At 35.0% G+C, this 21,268-nt stretch overlaps 1 protein-coding gene across 1 annotated transcript in view; it reads left to right on the top strand.

The window, feature by feature from the left end:
• LOC134669493 (limbic system-associated membrane protein-like) overlaps window positions 1-21,268 on the top strand; it is a 124,559-nt gene that overhangs the window by 3,939 nt on the left and 99,352 nt on the right. The window contains exon 2 of the mRNA XM_063527080.1: window positions 18,147-18,244. Within this exon, the coding sequence (XP_063383150.1) occupies window positions 18,202-18,244 (43 nt within the window). The 5' untranslated portion in view covers window positions 18,147-18,201. The remainder of the gene's footprint in view (window positions 1-18,146; window positions 18,245-21,268) is intronic.

The following is a 21,268-nucleotide window of genomic DNA, read 5'->3' as shown; positions in this document are numbered from 1 at the left end:
TTCCCGTGTGAGGGACACATCAATTCGCAATACCTTTCTCGTATTTTTTCTATCTCTAGAACAATTCGACTGTGACAGATACTTTTGAAAGCGAACTGTGGAGATATAATATATCTCTATTTGGAGAAGTATTCCAGGATGGAGAAGTAGTATCTGTCATACTTTCGACGCGTTGTTTCATTCACTAACTAGGTAGGTAAAGTTGTATTTTATGACCCATTTTGTACCTACCTTGTCACAGTGACAATAGTACGAGGTCTCTAGCGACTTTCATATTGATTGTCACTGTGACAAAGTACGACATGGGTCAAAACTTAATAGGTACTTTCGACCGTACTATTCATGCTGACTGTACATAAGCTTAAGTTATACAAGCTGGGCCCGAACTTGAATAACTTTAACAATTTCGCTGCCTAATTGAAGGAAAATTCAATAAGGCGCTTATGTGAAGCAAACTAATAAATATACGTAGATACAGGCATAAATATAGATAGATGGTTTCTAAAAGTTCCTCGCATATTTCGTTTTAAATACATACCTTCAATTAACATATTTTCAACCTAGTTTTATTATTAAAACCCCGAATCATCCCCTTCAAATTATTTTTAAATACGTGGTAAAGGTTTTAAATTTAGATCCTAACTTCAACTGTTGACACTTCTCTATCAATATTTTAGTAAATTCAAGCGTATTGTAACATTTTTTTAGAACTTGATGAATTTATTAAAAGAAATTAGGTACAAACTTTAAAAACTTAACGGCACTGTTTTACATACACATATGTAATATGAAGTACGAGTAGGTACCTATTTTCTATTGCCAACGTTTCTCGAAATAGTTCACGTTAGTTTTCCCAATGGATCCCGAACCTTTTCGTTCAATAACGCTAGTGGGGTAGAATCATCAGTCTATGCCAAATTCTTGCGTTGATACCTTCATCAAGAAAGTGTTGGATGGCGCGGTCCCTTTCAGGTTTTATGTAATATTTCAAAACTTTGGTAGTGTGTTTTGGTAACGTTAGTAGGTATATATTTTAAGGTTGGTGTTCGCAGGTATAGTTTGTTTTTTTAGCATTAGAAAGAAGGTAAGCGATCTTGACATGTTTTGTTAATTGAAAAACGCTTTTTAAAAATCACTAACTATTACCTATGAAAGCAAAAGAATACAAAAGATCGTATTAGATTCATATTGTAACATATTTGCCGGGACATATTTTTAAAACGTGTTTTTCAATTAAAAGACACATCAGGATTGTTTACCTTTTTTCTAATGCTATAAAAACGAACCATAGATTTTGTATAATTTAGAACAATATTAGTTTTGTGAAATATAGTCAATCATAATAACTTTTTGCACGAATACCTACGACAACATCTGCATATTATTAGTTAAGCCTATTTTCGGATTATCGGGTTTTGAATATTTCAAAACATAAAGCATTATTCACGAATAATATATCAGTCTAATTTTGTTATTTTGTAGGCATGTGAGTTCATTCATGTTATTGAAGTAACTGATTGTGATTACCTGACTTGATTAAATAATAATGACAAATATACATTTAGGCACGTAATAAACGTATCGAATGTATTATGTAACTAACTAATTCCTCCTAAAAGTCCTCGTAAAAGCCGTTAAATATTTAATCGCTTAAGAGCTGGATAATACTTAGTCCTTTTTTATTGGTAATAATCTACAATATTTAGAGAATATCCTTATGTTGGTACATTATCAGATCTGTAATCTGTATATCCAATAAATTTAAAATTTCAGGGTACTTACTTTGTTGTATTTGTTGGGACGTCAGTCTTTCCGTGACTACAGCTGGTGCAACTCAGCTGAAACGTCGGAATTAAAGGTAAAAACAATGAAATTATATCGCGGCCCGTTTGTGTAATTAAATATGCGTACGAAACGCGAGAATTTAAAGTGTTATAAGTAAAAACAATGGCTGTCTAAAACTCGTTCATTCTGTTATATTGGTTTGATCATCTAAATGTAAAGATCAGTATTTACTTTGAAAATAAAACGGTTTCTGAATTTCTGAATTATAAATACAAGTAGGTACGCGGGTCTTTTGCATTCATTTTGGGAATGAATCTTATTAATAATTAATAAATGCGTTGTATAAATATTTGGTATTTTGCAGCTACCAATTTTATTGGACAAACATTTACTAACAATAGTGTTAGTAAATAAAATTAATAAAATGGTGTGAAATTGTGTGTGTGTGTGTGTGTTATTGTGTGTGTAATAAAATTGGGATTAAGTAACAAGGTAGTTATAAAGCTACATTATATTAGAGTGTTCAACAAAATTCCTAAGACAATACAGGTGGAAACAAATATACATAAATTTAAATTACAATTAAAGCGTTTTTAGTGTTCCGTACAAAACTTTGTTTACGGAACACTTATGGGATCACTTCGGTCTTGCAAATCAGTTAAATACGTTTTTCTCAGAGACCGTTTGACATAGATACCTAAAATTTGGAACAGTTATAGCAATTACCACTACTCATATTGTGAATAAGTCAAAACTGCTTATTTCTTATTAAAGGGGGAAATTTAGGGGGTTGAGAGGGGTAGGCTGAAACTTTCTTCATTTGTAAGAATCGTGTGGGGTACCATTAGAAAGCTTGCAAAAAATTGAGTCGATGGACTGATTTTGACTTCATTTTAGACTGCAATAGTTTCGTCAAAAAATGCATTTAAAGTTGCAAGTTTTCATACAAAAATTTTCACCTCTGTCCTGGCGATTTACGCGAAAACTATAGCTAACAGGCAGCTGACCAGTCAATACCCAACTTAAAGAAGCATGGAGACGGCGGGAAAATTATCAGCTTAACTTTATCTTTATTAGTTTTTCAACTGCAGCTTGACCTTTGGTTGCTTAGGGCTAGCTAACTGATGCTTACACTGGTCAATTCATATTAGGCGAGAAACATCCTTAGTTAAAACTTTGGCATTGAAATTTATGACTTATGACTTTGACACAAAGTTTAATTCTGCTTGCTTATGTTTGTGGGATATTTAATTTTATCTCAATAGCCTACTATAAGTATGAGAGAAATCTACAAAATACGACCTTATTACATTGCAAATAAGTTTCAATTTCAAACGGGCTTTCCAAGCAATGGACTAGGCATCTCAAAAATCTGAAAAATTCAAATTAAGAATTCCGTTCTTGACTGTCGTTGTGTTTTTTTTTCCACAATAGGACACATAGAGTTAGTAAGGCGTATAGAGATAATAAAGTCATTTAATATTTATGATCAGCTTTGGCCTCATGTATAGATTTTATTGAGAGTATCTGATTCGTCGAAACAATATACACAATATTCCTTTTCATTAAGTACCATTACATTTCTGTATTAATTGTATAATTATAATATCTATTAATTATAGATGGTCAAGCAAATCTTGTCAGTAGAAAAAGGCGCGAAATTCAAATTTTCTATGAGACGCTATCCCTTCGCGCCTACATTTTTCAAATTTGCCGCCTTTTTCTAATGACAAGATCTGCTTGACCAAGTATATATTCAGTACTTATGTATATTTTTGAACGGATCGGTGAGCAACAAGATTCAGGGCTATAACCGCGAAAATAGAAGTTCGCAAATTGCGAGCATTTTCCTCTGTCACTCTAATTACGCCTTCATTGGAGTAAAAGAGAAAGATCCCCGCAAATTGCGAATTTCGGTTTACGCGGTAGCCCTCAGTCCTCTTACGAGAAAATAATTTTGGAAGACATTAATAGTATATGACAGTTAAATATCACAGTTTTTAGAAACAAAGGTAAAATTGACGAAATATTTAAAGTAAGCCGATCTTGTTTTTTAGCAGTTCTAAATAATATTAAAGTCTATACATATATATGGCATAGAACTAGAAACAAAATCAAATAAAAAATAATAATGAGTTCTAAATTCAAATTGAAGGAGTATATATTTTAAGGTATTATAGGCCAAGCGCGCACCACGATATTAATTTTTGCCACACGATTTTAGAATCGCGCTGTAATATATCGCAGAAAATTCACTGCGCGCACTGCGATGAAAATGAAAAAGTCGACCAGTCGCTTGTCATGAAACGTGTCTTTAATATGCGATTGCTGTATGACTTTGAGCATTTATAACACAAAGGTGATCCCCGTCTATTTCCATAATTAAATGGTCAACATCTAGCGTCTCATTTTGAGACTCCATTGGAGATGCAGGTGCCGAGATGTTGGGGTTTGGAGAGCGAAATGCCGACTGAGGCCCGGCCGGGGTGCGATTTTATTATCATAGTGCGCGCGGAGCCATACAACTCCGCATGCTGCAATTCACTTTGCGACAATCGCGTCGCGAACAATCGCGGAAAAATGTGACAAATCACAATTTAAAAATCGCTGCGATTTTTTTGTCGCATATGCGCGCACTAACATACGCGCGCTTGGCCTTACTCTAAATTATTATAATACATCAAGCATTCGCGAGATGCTCGACTTAGGTATTCAAACACAAGGCAATAGTACAAGCATCTAACTAAATGCAAAGGCCGAAGGAGCGATTCGAAGATCCGAAGCGTCCGACAGACGCGCGCCTCCCGTAACTTTTCCAAGTATTTTTAAGTACAAGTGTCTAAGTCGCAAGATCCAAAGGCTGAAGTCGCATTGGGCCGAAAGCCCGAGGCATCCGGGAGGTCAGTTCTAAACACAGGTAATTAATACAAGTGTCTAAATGCGAAGGCCGGAGGCCGAGCTCCGCGTAGGGCCGAAGGCCCGACGCCTGCAAGATGTCAGTGGTTAAACACAGAACTGACAGCCTGGACGCTTCGGGCCTTCGGCCCTACGCGGAGCTCGGCCCTCGGCCTTCGCATTTAGATACTTATACTATTGTTCTGTGTTTAAGTACTAACATCCTGGACGCTTCGGGCCTTCGGCCCCACGCGGAGCTCGGCCTTCGGCTTTCGCATTTAGACACTTGTACTATTGTTCTGTGTTAAAGCACTGACATCCTGGACGCTTCGGGCCTTCGGCGGGCTACGCGGAGGTCGGCCTTCGGCCTTCACATTTAGACACTTGTACTATTGCTCTGTGCTAAAGCGATGACATTTTGCTAAAGCTCGGCCTTCGGCCTTCGCACTTAGACACTTTGTACTATTGTTCTGTGTGTGTAGTTGAATACGGTATCCTAAAAACAGGCAAACAACCTCTGTAAAATGTAACGATGCGAGCAGTACGGCTACCATCAGTTTGGCATTGACATAAACGCTACCGTCGTGGGCGTGAACGTAATTTACTTTCTATACATCTCGCTCGTACTGACATATTAGTGCGAAAGAGATATACCTATAGGAAGTAAATTACGTTCACGATATCGTTTATGTCAATGCCAAACTGATGGTAGCCGTACGGAACACTAAATGCCTCGAGCTATCTCGGACTTGGCCAAATTATTTAATTAGTAAAGCATATTATTGTACACAGGATTTTTTAAGTGAGAATTTGATGTTTTAGTTACCTATTTAGAAATACCTACTGCCATTAATATTTAAATTGTTTTGGTAGTTTATGTTGCTTTTGCCTTGCAGGGTTCATGTTGAGACAGTATTTATATTATAAGATCCTCTTTACACATGAAACGCATTAAAATATATGAGTATGAGTGTATTCGTGTAATTTAGTATCCCACCAAAAACATAAATGTAAAAAAGGAGAGCCAAGTTCAATAAAAAATTATGCTTGGCTGTGGGGCTCGCCGCAAAAAGAATGAAGATCTAAATGAGTGCCACTGCCAAGTTCTATGCAAAATCCAAATATGTATTTATAGGAACAAAATAACATTATAAACAAGTATTAAACTCTATTTCTTTGCTTTATTGGATACCTATAACAATTGCTGTTATTTAAAAAAATGTGAGATCTTAAAGTATGTTAGATTTGACTTGGCCAGTTTTCATTATATCAATCATTTTATATATATTGTAATTCTGATAAAACCTGGCCAAGCCAAATCTAACCTACTTTAAGATCTCACATTTTTTTAAATAACAGCAATTGTTATAGGTATCCAATAAAGCAAAGAAATAGAGTTTAATACTTGTTTATAATGTTATTTTGTTCCTATAAATACATATTTGGATTTTGCATAGAACTTGGCAGTGGCACTCATTTAGATCTTCATTCTTTTTGCGGCGAGCCCCACAGCCAAGCATAATTTTTTATTGAACTTGGCTCTCCTTTTTTACATTTATGTTTTTGGTGGGATATCAATACTTTTTGTAAAGAAAACTAGGCAGGTATTGAGATTTAATGTTTTTTCTTGTGTTTCCGCTGTATGGTTTTTAACTTCTGTTCTTTGTATAATTATGTGGTGCCGCGCGCCGCCGACGACACACCGTTGGCCGGTTGTTTAGAGCGTATTAAAAGTTTTTTGTATGGGGACACCACTTATTTTTAAACTAAACTTTATTTTAATATAGCAAATATAATAATACATATATTGGGGTAGTTCTAAATATCTGCTTGTAACGGTTCCAACGCTACAATAAAAAAAAAATTTTGTATGGGGACCCCCCCTATTTTTTAACTTTTTTTTATTTTTAGATTTTTTCCTACGCTTACACACAATAACCGAGCTGGATTCCAAATTTCATCCTTCTAGGTCATCTGGAAGTAGGTTAGGTTTAGGTACTTATATGTCAGTCCCAATAAAAAGTGGTTTTTTTGTATGGGGACCCCCCCTATTTTTTAACTTTATTTTATTTTTAGATTTTTTCCTACGGTTACACACAATAACCAAGCTGGATTCCAAATTTCATCCTTCTAGGTCATCTGGAAGTAGGTTAGGTTTAGGTACTATAAGTCCCAATAAAAAATGGTTTTTTTGTATGGGGACCCCCCCTATTTTTAAACTTTATTTTATTTTTAGATTTTTTCATACGGTTACACACAATAACCGAGCTGGATTCCAAATTTCATCCTTCTAGGTCATCTGGAAGTAGGTTAGGTTTAGGTACTTATATGTCAGTCCCAATAAAAAGTGTTTTTTTTGTATGGGGACCCCCCCTATTTTTTAACTTTATTTTATTTTTAGATTTTTTCCTACGGTTACACACAATAACCAAGCTGGATTCCAAATTTCATCCTTCTAGGTCATCTGGAAGTAGGTTAGGTTTAGGTACTATAAGTCATAAATCAGTCTTAAAATTTACGACTTTTTGACCTTCATACCTTCATAACCGTTTGAGCTAGCTTCATGAAATTTGGGCTTCTAGATATCCTTATGGATATAATTAAACACACGTAGTTTTATGTGTTTACGTCAAAGATATTTTGAGTTATAGAAGGGTCAAAAGTGGCACCAAGTGGTTCGTGTAATATTACACTCGGCGCTGGCTAGCCAGTTCCTTTGCTTGAACTTGGCTTGACACGCTGCCGCGTGTCTAGATTCCGAATAACTACGAAAATCGGTTGAAAATTACCCAACATTCCATATTAATATAGTCCCTTGTCGAAACGTTCAGACGGTTTTCGACATTCGTTGTTACCGAAATACACCATACGGGGAATTTAACAAAGTTTGTTTAGTAAATACAATGAAATTATATCGCGGTAGACCTGTGTGTGTAATTAAATATGTCTTTCATTTATTTCCGTATTCTCGCGGATCTTTAAATTGCATCCAGAATAAATTCTTATAATAGGTAATTATCAAACCAACATCACATTTTTTTTAAATGCCACTGATTTAGTCGATACAAACGTCATATAGACCCACACACAAATTTGATAAGTGTAGGAGTACAATATGAAATCTACCAAAAATACAAAGGAACAAATTGTAAATAAATGACGTGGGTTTTATGAATATGAGGCCGATCCTGTTTTGACAAATTGATGTTTTTTTATCTTATTTTGATACGACTTTGACTTGTGTTATCTCACGGGCATCAATAAGTGCGAACGATGCTTTATGAGAATTATGAGACGATTCCCAGGCCCCTATTTCACCACGGTGACATGTGCGACAATTCGACAAATGTCACTGTCGCTGACGTCACAGGCATCCATGGGCTACGGTTACCGCTTACCATCGTGCGGGCCGTATTCCTGTTTGTCACCATCATTGTATTACTTAAAGAAACTTTATTATATCGGCAACTATAGGTATTTCTCTTGCGAAGTTGATGGTTGTCACAAGAATTAAAAGAATTTTCGGTAATTCTTGACAGGAAATGATTTCTCTGTCGGAATTTCGTGACAATTGTCGTGTTTCTTGTGATAATTGAAATAGGGGCCTATTGTATTTCTTAAACACACACCAGTCACCGTCAAGGTCGTATCAAAACGAGATGGAAAACCGTATCAAATTGTGAAATTAGAATCTGCCATACCTAATATCAGCAAATGGTGAACCGCGTAGGTGGTAGGTTTGTAGGCAAATAATTCAGTGTTTTGTGAGAAACGTATATTTATTACGTTCCTAAAACATTTTCGTAAAGGTCAGTTGTGGTATAAATAATAATGTCAGGTATGATAAACCTTGTAAATGTAAACCAGTTGTTTTAATCCACGAAAACTTTATGTAATCAGCATAGTGAGGGAAAATAAACTGGTCGGTATAGCGACCCCCTATGAAGTAGGAGGTCCCGAGTTCGAATCCTGGTAAACGTATTTATATGTATATTTATCTATCACAAATATTTATTGCTCAGAGGATGCTTTCTATGTTTTTTTTTTAAATTTATTTATATATTTAAATTTACAACTTACGTACTAAACATTTATATTCTCGCCAAACTGTTACGTTTGATGGCGAGATTCGCTCAGTTTTTATACACTTAACCTATTTAACTAATTATATATTTAACGTAAATTAACAGTTTCATAGTTCAGTTATATGCGATAAGGGAAAACTTATTTAAATTAATTAAATACATTCTCACTATTTCAGCAGTCAAGTGATCCATATATACATCTGTTAACAATCCAACTTGTGTAAATCCTCCAAGTTTAGCAATCCCAGTATCAATATTCGCCGCATTGACACCATTAAAATTATGGTTGTTCGAGGCTCTGAAGTTTTGGTATTTCAATCCGGATTTCCTATTGGTAGAATGTTATTGAGTTGAATATCCGATTCAGGCGGGCTATTGGTTTTGATAAAAGGCAATACGGCAATTATACTCGTAGCCAAAATACCGTTGAGGTTGTGAATAATATAGATAATTCTGGAATATTTTTTGTACTAATCATACCTTACACAAATTTCAAAATAAAAATTATATCACCTGTGTTGGTATATATGTTATAACTTTACTTACCGTCTACAAAATGCAACACTCCTTTATTACAAGAGGCATAAGGTCCACCGATTAACAGTGTGGGCGATGATACACCCTAACTACGAATTTCATTGCTTACATAATTGTATTTTCACCACACCAACTCGGAAAGCCTTACTTTGCACTTCAAAAAGTGATAGCAATGTTGCGTTTTATTCACATGTGAGGCAAAGTAATCAAATGCAAATTTTGAGTTGTTTTCTTATGTTTGTTGGTAGTTAGGTACTTAAAAAATATTTGATAACATTCATTTGGATTTGCTTTGGTTTGATTTTGTTTGATATTTTACATTTAATATTTGCTTCGGGTTGGTGTGGTGAAAAATTTTGTGTTTCACTCGGGGGCAAATTTTGTTCAACCCTCGTGCTTTGAAACCCTCGCAACGCTCGTGGTTCAATTTTGGAATCTTTCGCTTGCTCAGGTATCAATATTAGCACGAGCGGTTAAACAACAACTTTGCCCCCTTGTAAAATAAATAACTATTACAACTTCTTGTTTTTTTTTTATACAACGTGAACCAGAACGTTCAAAATTAATCAGCTTAGTGTAATAAATCGTGTAGGAAATTTAACTGGTGTTTTACGTTCTAACTCTAATGTATGTATGTATGTATGTATGTATGTCACTTTATTGCACATAAACAGGTTTACATAAAATGGACAAAAACAAAACAAAAATAAAAATGTTATGTACAAAGGCGAACTTATCCCTAAAAGGGATCTCTTCCAGCGAACCTTTGATTAATAAATAGTATAAATACGCATAAACTATAGGTAAACATACCTAATATACCTATACATATATGTATACATAAACATATAAACTATATCGTGTAGGATATGAAATTTAACTGGTGTTTCGCGTTCTAACCCTTATTATTTAATGTGTTTTGTTTTGGTATGTATATTTACAATTTAGTAAAGCTTTTGCTTTTTTATGACGCATATTAACACATTTTACCGCATGGGGTAGGAAATTGAAATTGATGGATCTGGGTGCCATAAATTGTACCCAATGAGCAAGATAAATTATAGAACACATACCTATATGCATACCTATACATTTTTAATATGATTTTTGTTACAATATTTTATAAAGATCAGAATAATTTGTCAGGTACCTAGTAATACCGTTGAATAGCTTCATTTAAAATACATTTATTGTCTAAAATTTGTAATTTCTTTTCATATGTTAAAATTTCATAATTATAATAATTTAACTTTTCACATTGAACTTCGATTCGAGATCGAGAATAACACTTTTGACTGACAAATCGGTAATTAATTTTATAATAATAATTTACTATTAATTGTTATAAAACAATTACTGAAAATATGTTTCTTAGCCCATAATATCGGTAACTAGCTCATAAAAACTAAGTTTAGGTACTGCTCAACCTCATAAACTCACTCATTTTGCAACTTTAATAAAAGAAAACGAAGACAAAAGAACTTTTAGACGTTCACTACAAATGAGAGGTAATTCAGCTTCGAATCACGGTTCAATCCAAGATAATAGTTTCTGCTAACACTGCAGATCGAAGGCTCTTTATCAAGTAACACTATGCTGACCTAGCCTAGATACTGGCTGAACTTTAGCGAGGCTACATGTGTCCGCGCCACGGTGTATAGGTAGACTAAGCTTGCTTGGACGCTGATGTGTGCTAAAGATATTCTGTCTATTTTTAACCTTTTTCAGTCTACTGATATGCAGTTTATACGTGCGTAAAGCGTGCGTGCTTAATTTAACACTACCTACATACGGCTTGATTCTAGCTTTAAGATACGTCAAAAATTTACTAAAGATACAACATTGGATCGGAAATATTTTGACACAATTTGTTGCATACCAACCAAAGTTATGTATACGTTTTTTTTTTTTTTTTTAATTTATTTATTATAAAAGGAGCATTTAAAATATTGCATGAAATCTGTTTTTCGCGCCTAATTTTTAATAAAAAAAACGATAAAAGTCAAACGTAGGGGCAAAGCTATGGTTAATTTATGCAAAAATTACATCAAGTTATGCAAAAATATTTAGCATAATTTAAATATCCAGAGAGGAAAATGGAGAAGCAGCCGCTCCCTTTCCTCTTAATTACTGTTGCGGTGTCGTTATTGTATCTGTCAATTTACTTGATAAAATGAGTAACATAATCAACGTCATAGTGGCGGCAGTAATGGGGCGGCGGATTTTATTAAGAAAATTTATAGATACAGCGGCGGCAACAATGACGCCGCTATAGTAATGCAGGTGACTTCCGAACGCCACCTTTTACACAAACTGCCAGGTCAGGATACTGATATAGAATTTATTACCACACAATAACATAAACATGTACGTAAAACATATAAGCTTAAAAATAATAATACAAACTATCTATAAACTTAATCGAATTTAAACTGTTGTGAGACATACTAACATTGAATAATTTTACGGTTAGGAAAACGGTTACAGAAAGGAGATCTAGGCTCTCCGAAACATGTCGCGCGAGTGACTAAAAACAAGTGAGTCTAAACCTTAATATTATTCAATATCTATAAACTTAAAATAAAGGGCCTATAAATAAAAATACGTTCTCCAAGTTACTGCCGATGGGCAGTGTGCCCAGAAGGCTGGCCGCATTGCCACGTTGAATGGCAATGCTAATGCGTTGAGCAAAATACGGCCAGCCCCCTGGTCCCTTGTGGCGTCTATAAGGCGCGCCGCTAGGTATATACTTATAACGAATATACTTTGTAGTAGGTTCAAATAAAAACTCCTCATTCCTATAACGTTTATCAATAAAACCTTCAATTCATTGTACCATTATCGGCCTACCGCGCATTTTCCGGTTTTTTGTAAATCAATAATAGGATTCTGTCGTAGCGAAATACGCCAGTGCCAGCGATGCTTAGAAAAGCTTAGCTCAGAATCCAGCACAATCCATTCTGATTGCCGAGGCGCTTTTTTCCAAGGACCGTTTCTGTTTCAACAATTTGAATTTGTTTTCATATTGTTTTGACACTTTGACCGTGAGCACTGTAGTTCTGGCGAAATGTAATCAGGGGGCCTAGCCAAGTTGACAATCGTTGATTTTTAACCCCAATCGAAACTTTAAATATTATATGGAAATGGTCACATAGTCATTTCGTAGCATTTTTTCTATTCGGCGTATCATAGTATAAATGTTATAATTTTTTTTTTATTTTACTTATTTTAATTTAAATGTTAATGGACCTGGTCTGAAAAAAAATTCATTCATTCATTCATTAATAATCGCTTGCAGTTATTTACGGCATGTTACCTATGCCTGATGACACACCTCAAGCTCATATCAAAATAAGAACAGACCACATTGACCAATCACGTTAAACCCATAAAAAGCGTTTTGGAAAATTAATTTCCAAGGAACTGAAAATCGTTTTAACACTTTTTTTGTTCCTGAATACCTATAATTTGCTGTCCAACTTTTATTTCGGCTGTACAAATGAACTGAATTTGAAATTTTTGATGCTCATTTGACGCAGAATTTAACCCTCTTTAATGTTGAATGTATATACCACGTGTCCCAAAATTCAACGATAAGCTGGCACCAGAAGATGGACCTGCTCATGACTACTCGAGGAAAAAAAATAAAAAAAAAATATCTCAATTTATTATAAGATTACAAGAAAAAATAAAAATCGACAGCCCTACAATTCCTTCCAATTCCTGTCTACAATTTTAATTGTTTTTTTTTAAATTTTTTTTATTATGCTTCCTCGAGTAGTCATGAGCAGTTCCATCTTCTGGTGCCAGCTTATCGTTGAATTTTGGGACACGTTGTATAAACACATACAAATGTAAACTAAACTTTTTTTTATTATCAACCTTCAAATCAAGAGTGAACAGGCACCTTCTGGGCGAGCTCGCTCCATCGTAGGCCACGTCTACGCCTCGGCTAGTCTGTGGCCATGAGTAAGCCCATTCATAAAAAAAAAAAAATACTTCGAGCTACAAGTAAATGAAAAAAGGGCAAGAATTTATGCACACCTGCTGGTATTCCGCAAACAATCATTACACGCATTGAGGACCAAATTAAAATATTAAAACAATTTTTATTATTTTTAAAACAGAATCAGCCTCCAAAGCGTAAAATTTTTACTCTCGGCTATAGACTATTTTTACAAAAACGTTCGCAGCTCCGATATCGAAAGATTCTAAAGTAGCGAATAAACTCTATAGCGATTTAACAAGCCTTGAAATGAGGCTCAGCGTTTGTATTAAGGTTTAATTTCAGTTTTAATTAAACAGGGCTTTAGTTAACTTGAGTCGTTTTAAATTTATGGCTTTAGATTGACTAAGCCCAGATGGTAATTTAATGGATTATTCATCGTGAAAGAACACTTTTGAATTGGGAATTAGTAATAATGATTATTGATAGTAATTCTTAATGAGGACGTAACCAGGTTTTACCGAATATTAGAATTTGATCTCAGTAATCGATATTTGAGTAATTAAATAATAAGCGTGCCAAAGATAGGTTTTGACCTTGAATTTTGGTTTGAATTCATTTAATTGGTTGTCGGTGTCTATTTTTGAATATATTTTTTAAAATTCTACGTTAATTACGACTTATGGTCACAACAAATAAATAATAAATCGGAAATATGCAGCACATTACTGATATTCGTATGTATATAATGTATGTAGGTAGGTATGTATGTTGTATTTATGGAAACGTTATTGTCTGTAAAATAGATATCGATTGCGATGTCGGCGGCCGATCGTAAGATCAGGCAGATCGTAATGTTCCTGTGTATTGTTTTGAGGATATTCACATTAAACCAATATTAGGTTGCTTCAGATGCCCGAAGGGCAAACTGCCCAGAAATAGGAGCCCCGCGTAGCGGGGCTCCGTCGACTCAGGGAACGAGTCAAAGATTTTCACGTTTCATGATATGCCTAGGAATTTCACGATATGCCTGATATTACGATCGGCCGCCTACAGCGATATTGTTGCCACCTCTTTATCAATTGACTTGGCGCCGCAACCGTATGCCGTCCTAAATTGAATGTTTGCGTTCAAACTCTGAATTCACCAAGAACTTTGAATATTTTCCTGTGCAAAAGAGATTCTCCAGCGCTCGACAGGCTGAAGCATAGATTACCTCAAACTGACTCCGCATTGTGAAAAACCGGACAAGTGCGAGTCGGATTCGCCCACCGAGGGTCGCGTACTTTTTAGTATTTGTTGTTATAGCGGCATCAGAAATACATCATCTGTGAAAATGTCAACTGGTGACAGACAGGCAGACGGTAGAGTCTTAGTAATAGGGTCCCGTTTTTACCCTTTGGGTACGGAACCCTAAAAACGAGCAACTAACAGTGACCGGGCCTAGCCAAGATGACAATCGTACATCAATAAACGTCAAACGTAAAAAAAATGTACCGGAATGACAGATGCTACGAAAAGTCACGTGACTTAAGTACTTTCATACATTTTATTTAAGTTTCGATTGCGTTTTCTATCAACGATTGTCACCTTGGTATAGGTCTACAGCTTGCTACTTCGCTCGAATGAACTCTCCTTCAATATTTCCCCGTTTCTCTCCGAAGGGTATTAAATCCGGGATAAAAAGTATGATATTGACAACCCAGATTACAAATTATTTGTACGTTTCATCGGTCTAAACTTCATGACTTTTAACGAAGTCACGTAGAGTTGTTTGCTACAAAAAAATATTACTAATCATACCATACAAGTCACATTGCTACTCATACCTACTAATAACTAATAATCATCTTTTGCTGCAGCAATACACTTTTATGAGAGCCCCGCAGCAAAAAACAGATACGAATTGTCCACTGCATGATATAATAAGGGGTCATCCATTAATTACGTCACACGTTTAGGGGGAGGGAGGGGGTCAAGAAAATGTGACATATTGTGACATGGGGGAGGGGGGAGACACAAACTTTGTGACGTCACTTTAACTTCATCAGTAACCGAAAATTTATTTAAATTATTTGGTTCGCTGTACATTTAAATAACAAGTTTTTAAAACGAAAATAGTTTTTAATCGTTTAATTTTCTTTCCTAAGCAGTTTTGGGTTATAAAATTACTAATATTTATATCGTCAAAAATATTTTGATAAAATATTAATAATACTTAGGTACTTACTTAATTCGATTTGGCGATTTCGTAGAAAAAATGTGACGTCACACTAGGGGGGAGGGGTTTGCCAAATGTGACCAAGTGTGACAAGGGGGGGGAGTTGGTGTGACTTAATTAATGGATGACCCCTAATATACTCCGCCTGGTACTCTCTTCCCGTCTTTTCGTGGTCACGTGACTGACAAGTCTACATCATCATGCGACAGTGCTATACGATAATATGCGATAGCGCTATATATAGCGGCCGGCTATGTTATTGTGACGTAGGCTTGTGTCACTCTGAGAAGAGAAGACCATGTTTTATTAGACTATGGTCCACTGCTATCACATGTAGGTATATGTATCCCTGTACCATATCCATCCATGTACAGTCAGGAGTGTTGCTGTTTGTACATATTTAGTAATTCACATCTATCATAATTTTCAAATAAAAAATATATACCACTGCCACTTGACTGTTGCGCACACAGAATAGGTATATTTAAATAAGAATGGACGGACCTTAAAGTCAACTTATATGCTCCATCTAGTTGACAGGTAATCTACGGTCTCAAAGCGGCTCAGGAGAGCTCAGGATACAGAATCTCACAAGCGATGATTGCACAAACGCGTATGTAGCAGGCTCTCAAAGACTTTTGATCAAAGAGTTTTGGAGGCGCGCGAATATTTTCACATTCCAGTATCGGCTCATATTTGTGTCATTGACTCATTACCTATCGTAAGCCTATGAACTCTATAGTCCTTAAAATGAGACATCAAATACATAAGTATGTTAGTTTTTAATTTTGCTTGCAGAAGCTTGTATTCATTTCTGTTTTAATTGTCCTCATTTATTGGTACCTACAAATTATGGAGATACATTAATTCTTGAATAGTCGTTATGTAAACGACACACACTAATTCTTATATTTTATTACTTAGGGATCTTGGTCCTATACATAGATGTCAAATTTTCATTTATGGTATCAATCAAGTCGTACTTCACTCCCGAAACGCCCCTAAGAAAACAATAAGCGAACATGACGTCAAGGGCACTGAAAGTTCATCTTGAAGTATGAACAAAACAAGAACGTCACTTTTGACACTGACACATGAAATCTATATCGTTTCCAGATCTTTTAATTGACGTAGGTACTTAAAGTTCATATCGGGCAGCAAGGCTGTAACTTTTTTACCTATCACTAGAAGTTTCCAATCTCTTTTGTAAAAATGCATTTTTATGCCCCCTTTCCTTCATCAATAGAACACCCCCTTTTGCCCCCACAGACCGCCCCCTAAGTTGCCTAGGAGGTTTGGAATATGCTCTAGACATGGCTTCTGAGTTGTGACATGACATGTGTCATGACAAGACTCAGCACGAAATGCTGCAGGTTTATGTGTAGCTTTAGTTACAAATACTTCATGTTGTATAATTTACATTATAAGTGTGCTATTACAGTCTAAATAAGCTTTCACTATTCTAATTACACATTATAGCTTACACTTAAATATGGCCCATTTGCAACTTGATTATGAGTTATTTTCTTGCTCAAGTTTATGATATAACACATATCATGTTCAAACAGAAGTGCGTATATTATATTTTATTGATTTTCAATCGCAGGAAAAAAAGTCAATTTGCTTTTGATTGGCTGAAACTAAAAGCAATTTATTTAGTTTTTATACTTAATTTTAATAAATCATGGTATAAAAAAAAGCAATAGCTGATTTGTCGTTGAAATTATCACTTTTGTTCGTTATTTGAGAAAAACGCAAGTGGATAGATTTATCCGTGAAAATAGGGGTGTCAATTTTGACGAATTTAATGTAGAATCACCGATGTGAGAATTTCCTCCTGAGTGTAGGGCTCTATTATAACTCTCCGCTCTGATTTCCAGTAAGATTCGCTTTTCCCCGTTCGATCGAGCCATGGAAAGGGGTGAGGTCTCAACTGGATTGATTTATAGTGTACCAAATCGGATTGAGAGGAGCGTGTAACTGAAGTGTATTCGGTCTTTTATCTAAAATATACCTGTGCAAGTCAATACTTACAAAGTTATTTCACTCTAGTTTGTTTCATATTTATAGTGTATTCGTGTCAAAAAAAATATTTTAAATTGCAGACTTTTTTACGATTTACATCTTAAAATACCAAAATATATCTAACTTCCGAGTGACTATATATATTTCGAACAAGAGTCCATAATTTAATTTAATTATGCGCATTAGAGATAACTTACCAATTTTGCCTTTATTATGTAAGAAAGTTATCTAACATCCAAAATGAGGAAAGTTTTGTTTTAGCGATTAATGTTTGTTTATTTATATCTACTTACGTATTGCGAATTCTTATAATATAATATATAATTATTATACCTATAAAACTCATATTAAAAAAATACAACACTTGGGTCTAGTATAACTTTCTTATTTCTTTTCGAGTGAGTGATAAGTTGATAACAAAGTTAGTAGAACTTTTACTAACGATAAATTAAGGAGCTGCCATCAAATCTTTCCTACTTTCCTCTTCAACTAAATATTATTACTACTTTTATTTACTACTCAAATATGTTTACGTATTGTTATAAGTTCTTGTTTCCCTGCTCGAACGATATTTATTTAGTATGCTCTGTGTTATTTGTGTGTAATTGTTGTTTTTGTTGGACATAAGGATAATATTATCCATTGTTTGCAGTGTCGGAGACTCCGGAAGTGATTTGGGTCGATAATGTGAAAATATAAGAGCAATCATGATGAGGGTTGCTGCGCTGCTGTGCTTATTTGGATATTTGGGTAAGTTTGTTCTAATTTAATTATTAGAAAAATAGTTAATTTTTTTGGGGTAATCCCTAGTCAACTATGAAGCCTTATGATCACCATGTTTATGAATGGATAATTTTGATAGGTAAAACTGTTGCCATGTTTAAGCAATTTACGTCAAAAATGTGACAGTTACATAGGAAGTGGCAACCTCAATATTTTTTCTACGATTTCTTGTCGAACTTTATAGGAAACACCTTTTATTTTCTAAATTTTTGCTACACACGAGTCAAACGAAGGACAATACGGTCTGCCCTTTGCACGCTTAACTGGGTGTCCTCCATCTGTGATATATATCTAATTTCCCAGAGCGAGTCAACGATAGATCGAATTTAAACTGTCGTGTGCTTAATAACAATCAGCTTTCTTAAAACATGCCTCATGAATGACTAAAAACACTTGAGTTAAACCGTAAAGTTAGCTTAATGATACTTAAAATATGTAATGAAAAGTTTTCTAATCTATCCCCTTTTTCTTTAATACAATTTATACTTAAATCAATTTATTTTCTAATATAATTTTATCCTAAATAACGTTAAATCATCTAACCCCATTTCGAACTTTAATAATGTTTGAGTTGAAATTTTACACTTCCGTATTTAATTTTCTCAATTAATTAACAGTTCGATACTCAATTGTTTGATTAATGATTTTGTATGGCATAACTTTATTAAATTTTACGATCCATCAAAGGAAATACTGGAAACCTTTGTTACATGAATCCTACAAAGCTGAAGACCGTTTTAATTAAAAATACGATCTTAATTTGATTAAGTCTCCAACGGCTTATAGAGTCTCAGAGTGGGTGTTTTTATACTAGCAATGTGCCGAACAGAATTCAAACACTTGCAAAGTTCCCATGTTCTCGGATTTTCTTTTCTGTTTTTCTGCACTTGAGATAGACGCAAAATTGACGTAAATGTTAAATGAAACACTAGTCGACAGTACTTAGTAGGTAATAATACTAATAATCCATAGACCGGTATACTATTCACTTTTGCTACAATAGTCCCAATGCCTGCTGAGACCGGTTCATGGGTGTCTATTGTTGCACCTGTGAACGGGTTCCAGCAGGCGTTCTACATGACATTAAAGCTCTCCAAGGGGCCTCTACGTGTTGGATCTGTGTCCCCACGCAAGCCTATCAAAAAACCGGGATTATAGGCCCGTGATATCCAAGGAGATACAAACAATAATCCCTATTCTGAACGGGAATTTTCGAAGTCTAAAACCATTAACGGGTAACGGTTAACGGTAACGGTAGCAATGTGCCGAACAGAATTCAAACACTTGCAAAGTTCCCATGATAAATTGTTCTCGGATTTTTTTTTCTGTTTTTCTGCAGTCGAGATAGACGCAAAATTGACGTAAATGTTAAATAAAACAGTAGTCGACAGTATTGAGTAGGTAATAATACTAATAATCCCTATTCTGAACGGGAATTTTCTAAGTCGAAAAGTTTCCAGAAATTTTCAGACATTTCGAGAATTTTCTGACTTGCACATTCCTATTTTGGACCGTCAGAACGTGAGAAATTAAAAAAAATACACTTCAACAACCTTCGGTACTTCGGTGCCGAAATGAAATACCTTCTGTTAATTTGCATTAAATTAATGCCGGTATTTGACTACTGTTTTGAACATATGTAGAATCCGCATTAGGGCCCGATTGGGATTTTGAAATAGATATCTATTAGACATCTTTTAGACATCACCACGATACGATAACGATGTTTAAGATCTAACCTGTCAAATTTGACATTTGCGCGATTCTGGAGATACTCTTGAACGATTTCCACAGGATACAGGATATGACTTAGAGATCCAATTCACATCTAATAGATATCTTACTCTATCTAACGTAAAAGTGACATTGGTTGCCCGAATTGCGCTGCAAAAGAGAACTAGTTGATATCTAAACTATAACGTATCTAGAATGGATCTAGTACGTGTCGTCTCTTGTGAATATCTTGAAGTTTGAATACGGCAGCTACTGTTTTAAATCGGGAAACACGAAAGGGCAGGCTAATTTATTTCATCCCCGACCGTAATAAAATGTGTTCACGGCTGAATGAAACGAAATCGAAACCACCGGATCGGAGCCACCTTTTGTTCCACACATTATCCTACTTTGTTACACACATTATCCCATTTTGTTACACACATTGCCCCACTTTGTTCAAGCAATAGTGCAATTACCTCATTTATTGGGACCGTAAGTCTGAAGTCCGTTTTGCTGGGCAGGTAAAATCGACCTCATTGTGACACGTTATTAACAATCACATGAATACGAAGGGATTTTATTAATAGGTACCAAATTAGCATACATCATATACTTCGGGGCCAAATTAAATAAGTAGGTAAACTCAACTCGATCTTTTTCCAATATAGGTACAGTCACAGTCACCTGCAATAATATGATACACAACAAACGCCGCAAAAATATCTGACACGGTCTTATTTGTAGAGCCATAAGAGCGTGTCACATATTTTTGCGGCCTTCAAAGAGTAACATATTTCCAGTTTTGACTCAGCTAGTATCGCTCAAATCAGAGAGGCGACAGAGAAGTATGGAAGAAAAATACATGCTGCGCTCACCCCTAGTAAATGAGATTGAAATAAGGGCAAGCGAATGACTATAGTTTAAAATAGTATGCCGTGTTTTTACGCAAAATATATTGTTGTTGTTTATTTTGCGTAATGCACTGCAAATATTTAAATGAAATATACTCAAATTGGCGGAGTAGGTAAAAAGCGAATAGCTTTTAATCCAATTTTATTAAAAAATCATCGACATTAATAATAAAGCAAAATGAAATGCCGGCAGTATTTTTGCTATTGCTACGCAGAAACAGGTATTTTCATTAAATTTTCACTAGAAAAAGCTGAGTTATTAGCTTCATATCAGATATATGTACGTATATGTACGTTTAGTTCAACTTTAGATTTTTTCCTGGAAATACTTAATTATGAAGCTGGTGTATACGTATGTGATATT

This window comes from Cydia fagiglandana, chromosome 12, assembly GCF_963556715.1.
Source record: "Cydia fagiglandana chromosome 12, ilCydFagi1.1, whole genome shotgun sequence".
Taxonomy (NCBI): Eukaryota; Metazoa; Arthropoda; class Insecta; order Lepidoptera; family Tortricidae; genus Cydia; species Cydia fagiglandana.
The sequence above is the reverse complement of the archived record's forward strand: the minus strand, read 5'-3'. Positions and strand labels throughout refer to the sequence as shown.